The 17,404-nt window shown below is 41.4% G+C and overlaps 1 protein-coding gene across 3 annotated transcripts in view; it reads left to right on the top strand.

Moving 5' to 3' along the window:
* The window catches only part of celsr2 (cadherin, EGF LAG seven-pass G-type receptor 2), a 60,760-nt gene that overhangs the window by 14,509 nt on the left and 28,847 nt on the right, over nt 1-17,404 (top strand). For all 3 annotated transcript variants that reach the window (XM_088309345.1, XM_088309344.1, XM_088309343.1), the window contains exons 2-3: nt 10,023-10,727; nt 15,968-16,190. In XM_088309345.1, coding sequence (XP_088165471.1) covers nt 10,023-10,727; nt 15,968-16,190 — 928 coding nt within the window. The remainder of the gene's footprint in view (nt 1-10,022; nt 10,728-15,967; nt 16,191-17,404) is intronic.

Raw genomic sequence — 17,404 nt, 5'->3', positions numbered from 1 at the left:
ACCCATGTTATTTCTAACTCTCTCAGCTGTGCTGTGATATTAAGCATTTTTTTTCTTGCGCCGACCACTTAACTAAAGTATGCTTGAGGGAAAACTGTCTTAGTCTCTTTTTACTTTATGAACATCGTATTTATCTAATCCAACAGCAATGTACTAAAACACACAGACAATCGTTAACCTATGTGATTCATTAGAAAATCGTTTCGCTACGAAATACAATTTACGATAGCTAACAGTGATATGCCCTCCCACTATTCGCTTATAAAACACTCACTGTGTTGTTCATCAGCTATTTGATGTATTCGTGGCTCATCAGCATTGACAAAGAACAGCTCATCAGAAGCAGTCAGATCGAGAAATGGCTCCAAAAGCATCCGTGCAACATTTTACCAATATCTCAAATATGTACTAAACATGAAATTTTAAAAGTCAATTTCCTATTCCATTTTAGTAAATGAGTATGTTTTGTTTGAAATGGTCGTAAGAAAATGTCTTATTCCATTTCATAGATACGCGATTCCCTACATTTAATGAGCCCAGAAACCTATTTCACACCAGATGTATGTACTCAACTAATTTCCTCTTCTTAGTTTACTCAATAATGTACTTCTGATTAAATCTACGGCAGCCTTGGGGGTCTCCTGTGGCTCACGAGAAGAATCTCTGAAAAAAAAATGCTTCAAGTAACTAACATCTTTTAGAATAAGATTCCTCGAAATTGCCAGTGATGTGGGGGGAAAAAGTAAAATGTAAAAAAACAGTGAAAATAGTTGCTATCGTTCATTAACTCATTCACTACCAGCCGAGTAAAAAAAAAAAAAAATCGATCTTTGACGTCTTTAGCCGTCAATGGTAGTCAATGAGCTAATAGGCTATCTCTTAACACAACGCTGTACTGTATTTCATACTTATTTCCAGCTCCGAGATGCCCATTCAACTAGTTAAAAATGCTTTGGCTATGGCGAGGCACCTTAATATTTATGGTTAATTAATTGCATGTATTTCATAGTCAATACTAAATATTTTAATATCTCGATTTCTTGGCCACTTAAAAAATGTCTATTTAAGCTTTAAAAGTGTTTTAAGGGCTTTGGCTGCAGACTGTTCCCGTTGTATTGTGAGTGACTGGACCTGAGTGAGTGTCCTGGTGCTGGAGTGTCAGCATCAGCCGTTGCTGGTCTGGTGGGGGCGGGAACAGGGCCTTGAGAGGGGGCAGGGTACAAGTGAAATGCAATGAAAAAGCGCCCTCCTCCCAATTTTATTGCCCCAACTCGCCTCCCCAAGCAGTCCTCATTCACCTTTCAGCCCAGTTCATTCATGCCGGCCGCTACCCAGCAACATTTTACTGTCAATGCTGAGGACACACCTCGCCTGCTATTGATGGATTACGTTTGTGTTGTTTTGTTTAGATGACTTTGACATTTTTGTTGGTAAAATAAAGGTCTTAATGTGGAAGTTTTCAAATCAGCCGTGTGTACTATACAGACATATTTAAAGTATGTGAGACATACTTGGACATGACACATGACCAAAACATGCATTGCAGTTAAAAAATTTTTTTTAAACGGGCTCAGTTTGTCAGCGAGTCACAGAGACGTAGAACTCTTGACAATCTTCCACTCGTTGGATCTTGAACCTACATCTGCACGCATTAGTGATGGTTCAGGGCCGAAATGTTCTCTCCTGCTCTTTGTTCTTAATTGAACATCCGCTCGCCGGCTGCTGCTGCGATTGTGGAGGTGGGAATTAGCTCGGTTGCTCCGCTGCGGGCTCTCTGGTCTGCAGTCGCAGCGAGAATAATTAATTGCATTCTCATGAAATCAGTCGTCATTATTTCAAGACAGAAGCAAGAGTACAATTCTTCTTTTTTTCTATTGCTTGAGTTAGGCGTATCGGTCACTTTGCCATGATGGATGCACATTTTTCGGAGAAAGCCGTCTGAACCGAGCACTTTCGTTGTGGGTCACGGACCCTTTCTAGGTGAGTCGCAGACAATTCGGAATTAAACATCCATCTATCCATTTTCTGTACTGCTTGTTTCGGGTCTCGGTGAGCTGGAGCATATCCCAGCTGACATTGGGTAAAAGGCAGGCTAACCTGGATTGGTCGTGGAACATATACAACAGTGGTCCACAACCATTGGGCTGCGGGCCACTTTGGACCAGGCCGCAGCGGACCTCACAGATGAAATTTAAAAAAAAATTATTTTAGAGGCTGACCGGCTTCTCTGCGTTACATCGCACTCTTGACGAATGTCAAGATGCTCATTGTCTCGGTCACATTATGCTAATGTTAAACCAACAAATCGGAAAAATTTGTAAAAAAAACAACAACAAAAAAACGTACTAAGTCCGCTTGGCTCCATATGCAGCGACTGCCACTCCGCGGAGGATTTTTAGCTTGGGGTGGCAAAAGTTTAGGTCCGCGGCAGGAAAAACGTTCACATTGCCCCTAAGTGGTCATTGAACCGAAGTCATTGAACAGAAGTCAGGTGAATTGTAACGCCTTACTAAGTGACTAAAACTAAACACGAATTAAAATTGTTAAATGTGACATAGTTTGTTGACTACATAATGGCCCTGGGGAAAATGTGGTAAATGTCTAAACAAGTGTGCCGCTTACGGTAACACAACAACTCTTGGCCAGATTTACCGTTTGTCAATTCTGCCGGCAATATGCCGACAAGCTCCGGCACCTGTAAGTTTTACTCTCCAAGTAGCCATAAACGTGTCACGTGTGTACTGCCCATTAGGAAATGTTGCTTTTGTAAGGACACAGAGCACTCCCACTAAGTAATACAGTACATGTATTGCATTAGACGGCACTTCAAGTATTTGGTTGTAATGAAATCAAAAAGGCCCCAAAGGGACTGTTGTCTCAGGTCAACACTGTTGCGTGTTAGATTGCTGCTGTGTACGCCACGGACGTGTTGTTTGGATGCATGGCAATCGCACTCAAACCACTCACTTCTAATGTTAGAAGCAGTGAAAATGGAAGAATATAGATATTGAAAGTGGATCGGTGCCATTTATTGTTCTTTAAAAGAATAGCCAGCATTATCATTTTATTCACAAGCGTGTGAGTTAGTCGCTTTCGATGATGAAATTCAAACACACAATAGTCGAGGTCTATCCCGCTTGAGTAATTTTTAAATCTTAATCTCACTTACGGGACATGGTCTGAACATTTGAAGCGTGCTATGCGTACCACACAAGCCTCATTACGTTCATACCTGGAGGTTTTCCTCAGCATGACCATCCTGTGCAGCTGGGTCCAAGGAAGACACGATGAATGTTAAATGTGACACGTTCTCAATTGGCCATATGGTCGCCGGCGGCATTAGGCAGCTGTTAGAGTGTGATTATTTATCAGCACCCCATTGTCATCATGGTGGATGACATTTGATCAAATTCACCATCTCAAGTTATTACCATGACAGATATGAAACAAGCAAAATGAGTTTTAAAATAGAAACAAGGACGAGTACACTAATGCCAGTTTTTCTTTTCTTATTTATTTATTTATTTATTTAGCAATTAATTAATTAATTAATTAATTAATTAATTAATTAATTAATTAATTATACTCATTTGAGTTCTCGCCGATACCAAGTACTGATACGTATATATAATGTGACTGAGTTTTGCAATTGTGATGAAAATCTTTTGTATTTAACATCCAACTGCATGTTTCTAACAGTCTCATCCCACATTCCTCTTAAATGAAGCCGGTACCACAAGGCATTTTAGTTATGTGGCGTCTTAGTCGAAACACTGAGACACTCATGCCGGTCGCCACAACTCGCGAGTTAGTGGTCTCCCTCACCGGTAGAGAGAAGTTTATCTCGCATTTTGCAGGGCATGATTTGCAGTCGGCTACCAAAATGTTGCCATCAGTGTTTATCTTGAAGTATCTTCGACCAGCTGACATGGATGTTAAAATGGTATTGGTGTTGAGGTATCGAAGCATTTTTTTTTTTTTGGTGCCAAGTACGGATGTAGAAGTTGTTCTATTTAAGAATAATATTCATATATATATATATATATATATATATATCCCCGAAAAAAAATTCAAGCATTGAACTCAAGCTTTTAATAATTGACATCATCTTTGAAGAGGTGGCTTTTAGCGATGGCTCAAGGTTACTATGGTGCACAGTGGCTGCTGATGTCTCTTTCCTCCGCCATTTGGTCACAGTGCCTTTCTGCTCTTCATCCACCATGACTTCGTTGACATTTTCTGGGAATCCGCTGGGAGATTGGACGGTAACTTTGTGGTCCAATTAGGCTGGTCTCCACAATTTCTTTTCTCTCTTTCTCTCACTGCCTGTCCCTCAGCAGGCAATTATCACTACCATTAAGCACTCCCGAAGACTTCAAAATACAGCATTACCCACAAGGATATGAATGTATTCATGCACTACTGTGTAAAAGTCGCATTTCTTATTTCAGCAATGCCGCAATGAAAATGCTGTATCCTGCGTTCATCTGTGTCAACATGAATATTGTTTTGGACTGTGAATGATAATGGCCCAGCTACTTCAATATTGCTTCTCATTGAAGGATTGACACCAGAAACTCGGAAAACCAGTGACTTGAGTCTATTTGATATGACAATCGAATAGCATAATTAAGTCAATCACTCAATAAACAAGAAACATCTAGTATTTGCCATTACTTTAATTTCCATGTTTCGACGTGTACATTAACACACGCATGCACACACTCGGTTCTGTGTGCCGCCATGGCCCAACCCATAACCACAGTGTGTGTTTAATCTTTTCCCTGGCGCCACTTCCGAGCGGAGGGGCTCCCGGAGGCCCGCAAGGGTCCGAAGTGAAAGCAGCGTCACACTCCAGGTCTGGGACCTAAATGTCCCTCATTTGGCCCAAAAAGGGTACTACTTCGCCTCCCTCTTCCTGCGCGGAGAATCCTTCCATGGAGAATGACCCATTTGAAGGATAGTCTGCTTCCTTTCAGAGGAGATTCTCCTCGTGCTCACTTTCCCAGCGTTGCATCCACGCCTGGAGCTGCGCCCGAGCTCCCATCCAAGAATGCGAGTTGGCAGAGGACATAATTAAGGCCATGTCTGTCCTCATACTCGGGCGTCCCTTTAAAAGCCCCTCTTTACTGAGAGCTGTTTATCTGGCTACTGTCGCTGCAGAAACGCGGCCATAATGAGCATGAATGGATGAAACGGCTGAAAAGTTTTGTAGCTTTGCTCAGCGTCCTCAGTTACTGATGTTCTGTGTTGTAACACCGTGACCTTGTGATAACTACAGTCTTTAGAAGTTTGTATGCTCACCAGCCATTTGCCCAAGCCACAGGCAAAACGACAGCGTTGTAAAAATTCAGATTTTACAAAGACTCAATACTGACTGTCACGAACCGAAGTGTTTGTCGAACAATACAATCTTAAATCTCCCTGATGCACAGCTGGGAACAGACCGGCTGGGAATGGACCGGCCATTCGGGAACCTCCAGAAATTCCCGGTGGCCACCACTCCCACTGTCGATGTAGATACTGAGGGACAACTTTTAGCTTCTTCTAGAAATTGCATTTCATTCATTCGTACAGTTAACGACAGTTTGTTACGTTCGAGTTAATCTGTTTTCCTTAGAATCCAATTCGCCAGATTTGCCTTTACACGACACCAGCTTGGGCTGTGGGAACTCAACACGAGCATTTTAAGGGCAAGGCAAGGCCAGTAAGAACTGTCGAAAAATCAAATTGATTTGGATGGTTTGTAGACTTTCAAGGGGGTCAAAAGTAGTTCATTTGCTTCATTGTCTGGGGAAATTGAAGAGGAGTATCTCTCTCAATGTTTGGAGCTACTATTTACTGTAAATGCCAACGAGTGGCTGGAACCCAACTTCCCATAGTTTCATGTCCTCTTGGTCCTCCTTTGGCAAAAGTAGGCAAAGGAGTTCAGAATGAATCACCAGGGGCAGTTGTGGTTGCAGCCAAATCGTGCACGACATTCTGTCTCAGTTGCTTTAAGACTAAAATAATCATTCATTTTCACACACTTGTCAACATTCTTAACAATTGTTCCATTTTTATGCCTATCGCTTATAATGTGTGTGAATTCTATTTGGAACAACAGACAAGGGAAGTTCAGTACAACTTGCATGTAAATGCGGAAAAGCTGAAATGTATAATTAATTGTAGAAAGATATGGAATGAAGGACTCATGGGCAATATTTATTCATTTGGAATTCAATTTTGGAAATGTTATGAATGTAAATGGCTCCCAACATTGGATGAGATGAATTAATTAAAGTTGCAAAGTTTTGAAGAAGTCTAAAAATTTGGAAGGGGGAGGAAATAAAGTGAAAGGACTCTTAGTTTTGAATTTAATTCTGGAAATTTGCGGGATTTAATTCTTGAATTAGAATTTTGATGGAATGAAGGAAAAATGTGCAATATATTTGACAATTTTAGGGAATTTTAGGGCTGGAAATAGTCGTAGCTGAACATTTAATGTTTTGAATCAGTCAAGAAATTTGGAAGAACGAATGTGAAAAGTCTTCATTTGGAATTTGATTTGGGAACTTTGGAGAATTTCAAGTTGGAGTTCAGCATTTTAGCATTTCTTAATTTTGCAATTTTATTTTAAACATTTCAGGAATTTTGGGGGAATAGGAATCGAGTTGAACATTTTGCAGTAGGGGTGGTGTAAGTTGCTCAAGAAATGAAGCAATAGAGGAGAACAATGTAGATCGTGTGACAAATTTGTGTTTGTGTGTTTTTGTGGCGGGAGCGGGGGGTGTAGAAAATGTAAAATTCTGGAAAAATTTTGGGAATGTAAAAAATGATAGCGGCCATGTTTCAGCATTCACAGAATCATCAGTTCAACTTGTGCTTCTGATGAGGGTCTTCACTCACACAGTATCTGCTCTTCTTTTCATGCAACTATAGTCTCGCGTACACAAGTGTGTTTGTGTGTGTGCGTGTCTGCGCGCGTGCATGTGCGTGTGTGCTGACAGTACAGTGTCAATTAGTCCCGCTTGTTTCTGTACTTCCTCCACTTGGGTCGTGTATTATTGCTGTGTCGGAGGCTCTTGACTGAAAACAGAGGGATTAGAACCGTGTCAAACGTGCTTCTGTTTCGCTTCCTCGATGAGAACCCCTCCTGCACCTCTTCCCCCTCTTCCTCTTCCTCCTCACGCTGGCATCCTACTTTTAAACTCGCCTGATGCCAAATGGTGATCTGGTAACTTTGGGAAGTTTTCTGTTTGTTTGCGCGAGTTGTGCACACAGGTTCTGCCCTCTGGTCAGCGTCCAGGCTCCTCAAACAAAGCGGCCCATTGATTGTTTGCGAGAGGGGAGGCGGTGGGCCTGTTTTCACCACACGTTTAAGTTGATTGAGCTGATTTTGTGTTTGCTTCCATTATAAAATATCTAATGAAATATTTTCAGCATCACCTTAAAATGAAAATATCATCTCTTTTGGGTTGATGACGGTTCAAATGTCTTCTTTTTAGGAAATTAAAAAAAAGTGCCATCTTGCTTGAGTCACCCAACAGTGAATCATTCAAGTTGGCTGTATAACTTATATAGCTGCCATATACCGTTCCGCACCTACGCCAACACGACATCACCCTAAAATCATGACATCATCATACACCCAAGCAAACGGCGGTGTTATATCATCTTTCCATATTCTTTTTCAAAAGTTATAAAAGTGATCATTCGTTCAATCTTGAGGCAACATATTGCTGCACGGCTCCCACAGAGTGAGGAAGGGCTCGTGCTTCACGACACTTCTTAAACAATTTAGCATTAGATTTGACGTGAGACAGACTAATAGTATGAATTTGTGAAAAAATATTCAATTGATCACATACCATAAAAAAAGTGTTGACTTTTTTGCCAACATGCGCAGAAGTGTTAAAATCGTCACTATAACAACTACCTGATTGCTTTAAAACGAGCTGAACTGCTTACATTTCTTTTCCATCTGCTTATACGAAACATATTTTTCGCAATATTTCCTAGCGTCAATAGCGGGGGGGAAATCCCAAAATAATTCGTCATCTCGTCACTAATTTGCCAACAGTCACGATATTGTCATGATGCAGTGATTTGACATCATTTATATTTTAGTTTGAATAATATATTTGCGCCATGGACAATGGGTAACATTGCATGAGAATATTTCTCTCATTCCATCAAGCTTAAATGGATATTATAAATTCCATTTAATGACGTACTTGAAAAGACTGCATTTCAATAAAGGCGAACAGTGGGAGGTACTGTAGGTGAGCGTTTCCACCCTATGGTACGGGAACAAGAGGATACAAGACAAGGAATTAGCCCGGGCTGAGAAACGCTTCAACTGTTGAACTTGTAGACTTGGCATGAAAAATGAAGAAGCATTTCTTCTTTCGCACAAATAAAGGAGGGGTTTTGCGCTGAATGCAGGTGTAAAATTCTTGATTAGGAGTTGGGATCTATTGAAAGGAAACATAAGCTTGTTCTTTCTTGGGCCTGGCGTACGTTTAATATTATTTGTAGAACGCATAGCAGGAGATAAACTCCTCTTTTGAACTGAGAATTTGAAGAAAGTGTTTCATATAAGCGTCCTCCTATTGTTCACACTTGGCAGGTGCGCTTGGGACTTGAGCGCGGTCGCTTCAGCAGTGCAGTTCATTCGGTCAAGTGTGAACAATATCACTTGAAACCTGCTGCTTGAAGAGGAGGTCTCAGTCCGCTTGCAAGTGAACTCTGGTTTGGTTTTGTTTGCCTGAGTGAGCATAGACATGGGACGAGTGTTAACAGGAACTTTGTCAGGGTGCGTCCGAACTCCTGGTGCTTTTAAGATACAGTAGATGGACTGTATTCCTCTACAGACCATGACGAATAGTGAAAAGCAGAAAAACCCTAATTGACGACCCTCCTAATTTTTTTTTTTTTTTTTTAGAATTGCCTGTATCAATAGATTAAAATGGTTTTCAATTTACTTTCCATCATTAACATAATAATTAAACAGATGATTTGATTTTGGAAACAATTAGAAAAGTACACACGTACTTGTGGCAAAGTCTCTCCGTCGCGTCCGCTTAGAAACAAAGCGAAAAAACAAATTTAAAATAAAGCAAACAGGTGAATTTATAAATCGTGAACATTTAATTTCATCACAAAGTAAGTCACAAATGCTGCCCAATCAATTGGGGACTTTTGGACAACACTCATTGTGAACCAAGACCAAACGTGTGTGTGCTTTTTTTGAAGATTCAAAAAGCTTTGTCAATCCTAAAGTTATGCACAAGATGCAGCGATACCTCTTTTTTCAAAACGGTACTTTCAAATGAGTACTCACCGATACCAACTACTGATTCTTGATAATGACATTCTTTTGCAATTTGAATCAGAATGTTTTTTTTTTTAATCAAATGTTGTATAAAACACAAACATTCATGAGAGATTCACTCCAATACAATAATATTTCTGTAGCTATTACTACACCATTTGTGCTAGAATAGTTATTTATTATGGTTGTTTTGTTAGGCAGTTAATTGCATTCTTCGATTTGTGCTAGCGTTAAGCTAGCGCTAGCTAATTTCTATGAATCTACGCTGTGTTGTGTGTTTAATTAAATATACAATGTGTAATTCTGCTTTTATTTGTGTTAGGTTTACTGTCAAATTTAACTGGGCGTTTCAATAAATAATAAGTGTAGCAAGCAAACGTAGCCTCTTTTTGAAGAACTGTTCGCTATCTGCCAAACTGCACAATACCACATGCTCAGGGAGGACAAGTACGGTTTATTTTATTTCTAACCTTTATTTAACTAGTTAGGTCAGTTGAGAACAATTTATCATCTCCAATGACAATTTGCTATATCATTCTCTGGGAAATGATTTATAATTAACAAAATATTGTAAGAATAAAAGCAGTTGTGCCAAATGAATACAATTGATAAGATGCAAACATATTTAAAAAGTATTGTTTTAAGTGTGAACACAGTTCTGACAGTTTCACTAACAAACATGTTGTGTTCCTTTTTGTACGTGTAGATGGCGTACACTCCGTGTGGGCCCAGTGCCTTCTTCAGGTCACCATCATAACCGACGAGATGTTGTCCAACAGCATCACACTGAGGCTAGCCAACACCTCTCAGGAGCACTTCCTCTCCCTGCTGCTTGCTCAGTTCCTGGACGGCGTGGCCCGCGTGCTCTCCGCAGCGCCCGAAGATGTCGTCATCTTTAACATTCAGGACGATACCGATGTCAGCGCCCGCATCCTGAACGTCAGCCTGTCCGTGGCCGTGCCCGGCGACGCCCCCCAGCGTCTTCCTGGTCTCGGCGAGCGCGGAGAAGACGGCACCAGGAGAGGGGCCGAAAGCGGAGGGTCTGAGTTTTTTGGCTCCGAGGAGCTCCATGAGAGGCTGTACCTGAACCGGAGTCTTCTGGCTCAGATCTCCTCCCAGGAAGTTCTGCCGTTTGACGACAACATCTGCCTGCGCGAGCCCTGCGAGAACTACATGAAGTGCGTGTCCGTGCTCAAGTTTGACAGCCTGGCGCCCTTTGTGGCGTCTGACACCATCCTCTTCCGGCCCATCCATCCCATCGCTGGCCTGCGCTGCCGCTGTCCAGCCGGTTTCACGGGAGACTACTGCGAGACTGAGATCGACCTGTGCTACTCCAAACCCTGTGGCGTACACGGTGTGTGTCGCAGCAGAGAGGGAGGCTTCACCTGCGAATGCATGGATGACTTCACAGGTGAGAGGCCTCAGTTATATCTCTAACGAGGAAGTGGCTTTCATGAAATAGAATATAGTGGCTCCTTGTGTGGGCGGCATGGTGGGCGACTGGCTAGCACGATGACGCCACAGTTCAGAGGTGCAGGATTCGATTACGGCTCTGTGGAGTTTGCATGTTCTCCCCGTGCCTGTGTGGGTTTCCTCCCACATTCGCATTTGGGCCAAGTCAGAAAATGAACCTCCAAATTCAAAGTGAAAAGATATTAATTGTCTGGCAGTTTCCAGCAATTCTTAATGTTCAGGGACGGCACGACTCATATTTCACTTCAAAAATGTGGATTGGTCATCTCAAAATATATTGAGATGAATTAACTTTCAGTAAGTGCATTGCATGCTGGCAACGCTGTTCAGCTATTTCGTTTTCCTGATGCTGTGTTGTCCACTTTTGTTTCAGCATCTCTATAAATAAGCAGTAGATTCACCTGCAAAGGTATTCACTCCCACACTTGAATGTTCATCATGAGATGCAGCAGGAACTCGACATAGATATAAAAATAAAAGTAATATATCCTGGCTCTTGAATGCATTGTGGTGACACAATATTTAAACATATAATCTCCACATGCAGTACGTTGAGAACTAACCTTCAATTTTCAGTGATAATGAAGGAGCATGACTTTTGGCAACAGAACTACCGCTTCACAACTGCAGGAATATTCTGTCCAAAACATTCACATCCTCAACTGGGTTAAAACCGACTCATTCCTATTAATTTAGCAGACTGAGATATGCGCAAAATTAAATATGTTAATCAATACAGCATGCATATCATGGGAGTACGCCCCATTCTATTTATTAGGAGGTTAAGTAGGCCAAAAACTGACTTTTAAAAGTTTTGCAGTCTTTGAAGCAGCACGTTAATTGCTCTTTAGTCGATAAGGGGAGTGTTTATTCATCATTTGGGATTTGAATCCTATATTGTAGTATTAAGTACGCTACTCAAAATATTGCATGATAAGATCAACTGGATTTAATTGACACCTTTGGGTCTATTTTCATGTGGTGGGGTGATAGCTGGGATAGGCTCCAGCACCCCCCGTGACCTTTGTGAGGAGAAGCGGAACAGATATAGTATAAATGCCGGTGAATCCTTATTTTCATGTCAGGGCACGGTCGTTGGTGGGGGCGCCGTCTCCAAATGACCACTTCACAGAGCAGATGGAATGTCAAGACTGTCATGGGGTGTCTAGCGCACCACATTTAAAGAGAAGTAAAAATTTTGATTGAAGCTGGTTGCAACCACTCCCACAGCGGCGCAGACCTTCCTCGCTCAGATCTGCTACTTCTCTGCAGACATCCAACACAGCACAGATTTACGCCGTTCATCGGAATAGAGCCGCTTGGCTCAACGAATCACTTAGGTGAATGGTCTGCTTAGAACAAAATTCCTTAAATATGATGTTGGTAACGTTTGTTACCAAGATCTTGGGTGTCCAAGGGGGACATTAGCTGCCAACTGCATGTATTTTATATGCAAACTTTCTAATAATAAAATTAAACATGACCTTTTCATTTCACATTTTAAAAAAAATGAACAAAGGTGAATTATCGGCATTTTTACGTGGGGAAAAAAAATCATGAAAATTGTAAGATTTTATAAAATGTAAAATGGTGATTTTTTTTTTATTTAAAAATATTTAGATTGTAATGTTTCAAATTCTTTTTTTTTTCCATTCAAATGTCTTTGGATATCAGATTATTTGTTTGTTTTCACACCAGGCTGAGATTTAGACCATTTTTTTTTCTTTTATGATGTTGAACGGAACTTTAGTCCTGATTGATGTTCTCAACATGTTTCCTGCCCACATGACTCCTCCTTTGCAACAACATGCTGTTCCATTATTCCACATCCGACATTCCAATGTTGTCTTTCATTGCCTCATTCATTGCAGTACCCGAAATAGCGTCCGAACCGTGTGGGCCCCATCACCGGGTTGAGTGCCACTTACATCTTCTCATGCACGACTGTGGGTGTCAGAGCTGAACTGTGTCGGAGCTGAGCGCTTTTAATGGGAGTTGCTATGTGAGTGGGTGAAAGTGGGCGGATTTTCACTCGTTTCCCCTGTAAGCAGTAGACGGGGCATATTCGCAGGTTAGGGGGGGGGGGGGCTAGAAGAGGGGAGGTGTGTTGAAGCTGTCATACTGTCACAGTCACTCATGCAGGTTTTATTCAGTGTGTTTTTTTCTCTCTCATGACTTCAGGTTGTGTTGATCAAAGCGCTCACCTTGCGTGGTTCACGTAGCTAAGTGCTGCAATTAAAGCTGGATGAACAATCTGAAGAATAGTTCAACGTTTATGGTGCATGGATGTGTGAACGCGTGCGTGTGGTTTGGATCTGTTGGACCGTGGGCGTTTGCCAGATGGTAGCGGTGGGGAAAAAAAAAAACTGAGAAGAAATTGTAGCCATCATTTCCAGCAGTCTTCAGAAGGACAGTGAACGATTTTCACTCTCTGAGACGTTTTGTGGTTGCTGAAGAGATGGATTATCACCTTGCATGTAAAAAAAAAAACAAAAAAAAGCTCACAAGCCACAATAAAATTACAGCAGCAAAAGTTAATGAGTCAGATTAAATATTAAAATTCAGTTTACAAAAAAAGACGAAAAAAAATGTGTTTATCAAAAAATCCTTTTCATCCTAGTGACAATAAGTGACCGTAACATTAACAACATTCAAACGCTCGCAGAGAGGAAAGTACAAATTTACAATGGTGAAAAATGTTGCTCTTCGTTTCACAATCACGCAACCGAGTGAACCGACAAGAACACAGCGAGTTGTGAGAGAACACCCCCACTTTCTTCACAGTGTGCTGGCACCCCGCTTGTGTTTGTCATGCTGCTTGCGTTCAGACTTTCATCCAAAATTCATTTCTGGGTTTTGAATGTGTTTTGAAAAGATCTTCTTTTCAAAAGCACATCATACTGTTGCCAAATAATGACAAGCACTCGTTGGCTAATATCTACACGCACACACACCCCCACACCCACACATATATACACACACACACACACACACACACACACATATATATATATATATATATATATATTTATTTATTTATTTTTTTTTTTCCTACCTATAGCAGTTGGGCCTGAAACATATCCATGGCAATTCATAATTACTTCTTGTTAGAGGGCCAAAGGTCTCTCATAGTAATCATGTTCCAATCAGTAGTCCTCACACTGGCCTCATTCCAAGTATCAAGTGTGTAATTAAAAGTTGAGCTTGGTGTGCTTGGATGGATTGGTTGCCAAGCAGCCTGACAACACCCCACCAGTGTTTACGTCTCTGAGGAAATGTCCTCTGTTGCATCTTTATCTCATTAAGGCAAGTCTGAGTAAGTTGTATATATACAAGTTCTAAGCCTCAAGTTTGAAACTTCAATTTTCAAGCAAGTTCAAAATTACTGCGGCAAAAATCAAACAAGTCAAGTCACAATATGCATGATGGGGGCCCCAGAAACCGTATCTATATATATATATATATATATATATATATATATATATGAAGTAGAGATTTTTGAGATGCAAGGATTCCGCCAGACAGCACCGATGTGTTTTAAGTCAGAGTCAAGCTGTGTCTCATGAATACCAAGTCGTAGTCAAGTTGAGTATTTTATAAATATTTACCAAGCAAGTCCTCTGCGTTTTTTGAGCACAGACCAACATATAGAATGTTGAATATTTTCTGCTGCACTTGAAGTTATTACACATAAATATTGACTTTTGTTTGTCAATGTTTCACGACTTTACTCTTGTTTAATATTCTACGATCATTTTGCGATGCTCTGGGGAATAACAAAATGACATATTTTTTTGAATCCATAATTGAACATAGGCTCATATTCCAATTGCACTGATCATTTATGCGAGCATCAAGTAAACATTAAAGGGCGCGGCGCATCTTCCGCCCATCTCCGGAGGTGACTGTGCAATTGGCCACCTTAATGATTCATGCCGGTAGCGAGCGCTCACACGTGGTCGCTGCTTAGATTGACTAGTTTGAATTATTAATCAGGAGATGGTGAGCATTTGTCACTCTGAGCTCTGCACCCTGTTGTCGTACTCACCAGGCAACGTCACGCGGCTGCTTAGCAGCGGGGATGCTTGGAAGAGCGCAGACTTCCCGTAGGGGACACCTTTTTGGAAAAAGCTTGTCATCAGTTTGAGGGAGAGGCATCTTGAGCTGGTGGATGGCATCTGTTGGATTGTGTCCCTTCTTTTTGTATTTAACTGGATCGATTATCAGGAAATAACTACTCACTCAATCACTCATCATCCAACTCGTTGCGGAACCTTGTTAATGACTTTGCGTTGTAAATTTGGAGTTTAGGAGAGAATTATTGGGTCACAAAATGAATAATATTTCATCGACCAGAATTAAGTATGCTATTTACAATATTGTATAATGTATGCATGAAATAGATTCTGTGTTGACAAAGTTAATCATGCTCACTTTTGATTGATACGATCCGTATATTTTTTATGTATTGCACGTGCGGGCAAACTACGGCCCAGGGGCCGCATGCGGCCCGTTAAAGCTTTAAATGTGGCCCGCCAAACTTGAAAAAAAATTAAATGAATAAAGCTCGTTAATGTTTCATTTTCTAAATTCTTTGGTATGTCAAACACAGATATTTTGTTTGTAATGCCGGCGGATCGTGATTATCAATTTGACCTGTTTTGTCATTTGTAAATCGTCGAGTCTATGACTGGCAAAGCTCCCTGAAATCAACTAAAACTCACCCGCATTCTTATGACGACAAACAGTATAGAAAATTTATGGATGGCCGAGTTGTTTGAAGCTGCAGTATAACGTAAGGCGATGATGATCAGTGTCTGCCAGCATGGTGTGGATTTACCCCCACAGACTGAGCGCACATCCCAGCAGCTCTTAAGCAAACTTTCAGTGGAGCGTGATTAATGATCCCAAATGAAAGGCGAGTGTATGTGGAAGATGTGGGCCGCCAGTGTTACGCTTGCCGGACGAGTCTCCACTTTTGACACACATTCCGGCGCAGGCAAGTGAGCTGCGACACTGGATGGAGAGCTCAGTGGAAAATGTTGGGAAAGAAGTTTAGTCAGGAGACATGCTGAGGGTTATTACAGACACCCATTGGGCACGCTATCAATAAATTTGAGAGGTACATATTGTTTTGTTATGATTCATCATTATTATTTCATGTTCTCTATCTCCCAGGAGAGCGTTGTGAGCTGTCAACGCGCTCCGGCCGCTGTGCTGCGGGAGTCTGCAAGAACGCCGGCGTGTGCGTGAACCTCCTGGTGGGCGGGTTTAAGTGCGAGTGTCCTTCGGGCGGATACGAGAAGCCTTACTGTGAGATGACCACGCGCAACTTCCCACCAAACTCCTTCCTCACCTTTAAGGGTCTCCGGCAACGCTTCCACTTCACCGTCTCGCTCACGTAAGCGGCAATGTTTCACCTGTGACAACTAACTTGACAGACTAGCATTAGGGGCATGCCCAAGACATTTGGAATGGGTGTCAGAGCTCTGCTCACTTTAAATGCAACACCGATTAATGCAGGCGTGGGCAAACTACGGCCCGGGGGCCACATGCGGCCCGTTAAACGTTTTAATCCGGCCCGCCGAATTTGAAAAAAAAAAATTAAATGAATAAACCTTGTTGATGTTTTATTTTCTAAATACTGTGGTTTTTCAAAGACGTATATATTGTTGTCATGCTTTTGTTCACTTGTATTTTTTTTCTCCGATGAGGTGAGGTGACCAAAACACTCCATCCATCCACTCCTGGTCCGGCCCCTCTGTAAAATTTTAGAACCCATTGTGGCCCGCCAATCAAAAAGTTTGCCCACCCCTGGATTAATATGTGGTGCTCCCTCTGGTGGTATGTGAAAGAATTGCTGAATAAAATATTCAAACTGCATCATAACGTTACAATCGCATGAACATTTTCTGAATCCAGTGCAGCACATTTGTCACGTACAGTTCCATAAGTAAGTACCATTAAATAATAAAAAGATTAAAAAAATATTGTCATTGTGATAATGGCCAATGCAATATGAGTCTCGCAAAGATAATTTTTATATAGAATTGTACGCTTTTGCCTCCTTTGACCAATCAAATGCAACCTTGAAAATCTCTCTCTCTCGCTCTCTCTCCATATATGTATCACCCGCATCACCTGTTTCATGTACTCTATATCACTTGTATTATTTGCCTCACCTTCACTGCTTTTTGCGCAGCATGACTCGGTGCTCGTCCACCTCCACACACCTCTCAGGTTATCATTGAAAATCAGGCTTTTTCTGTCGAGCCACTGTCGTGTCACATTCTAGCAGCTTACCTAAAAATAAATGCTCAGCCGCTACGAACCAATAGAACACATGACATCTGTGGACTTTTTTATGGTTAGTGGGAAGAGGAGTTGAGATCCTGCAGTCATTGTATAGGTGATATAAATGCTTTCACCTTGTATATGGATTTGTTGGGCCTCAAAAGTTGCCAGTTGATGAGCAGAAAATCCATCCTTGATATAATGGAATGGGCGATAGCATGTTGTTTTGAAATCCGAACACAACAGATGTTGCCAAGTATCTTGGATGGCATCAGAGGGAATGTGACAACGATCATCCTTGCATGCCTGCTCCACCCGCAC

Source organism: Idiotropiscis lumnitzeri, chromosome 11, assembly GCF_059441095.1.
Source record: "Idiotropiscis lumnitzeri isolate Australia: NSW breed Sydney's pygmy pipehorse chromosome 11, RoL_Ilum_1.0, whole genome shotgun sequence".
In the NCBI taxonomy this organism is placed as follows: Eukaryota; Metazoa; Chordata; class Actinopteri; order Syngnathiformes; family Syngnathidae; genus Idiotropiscis; species Idiotropiscis lumnitzeri.
This window is presented reverse-complemented; position numbering and strand designations above follow the sequence as displayed.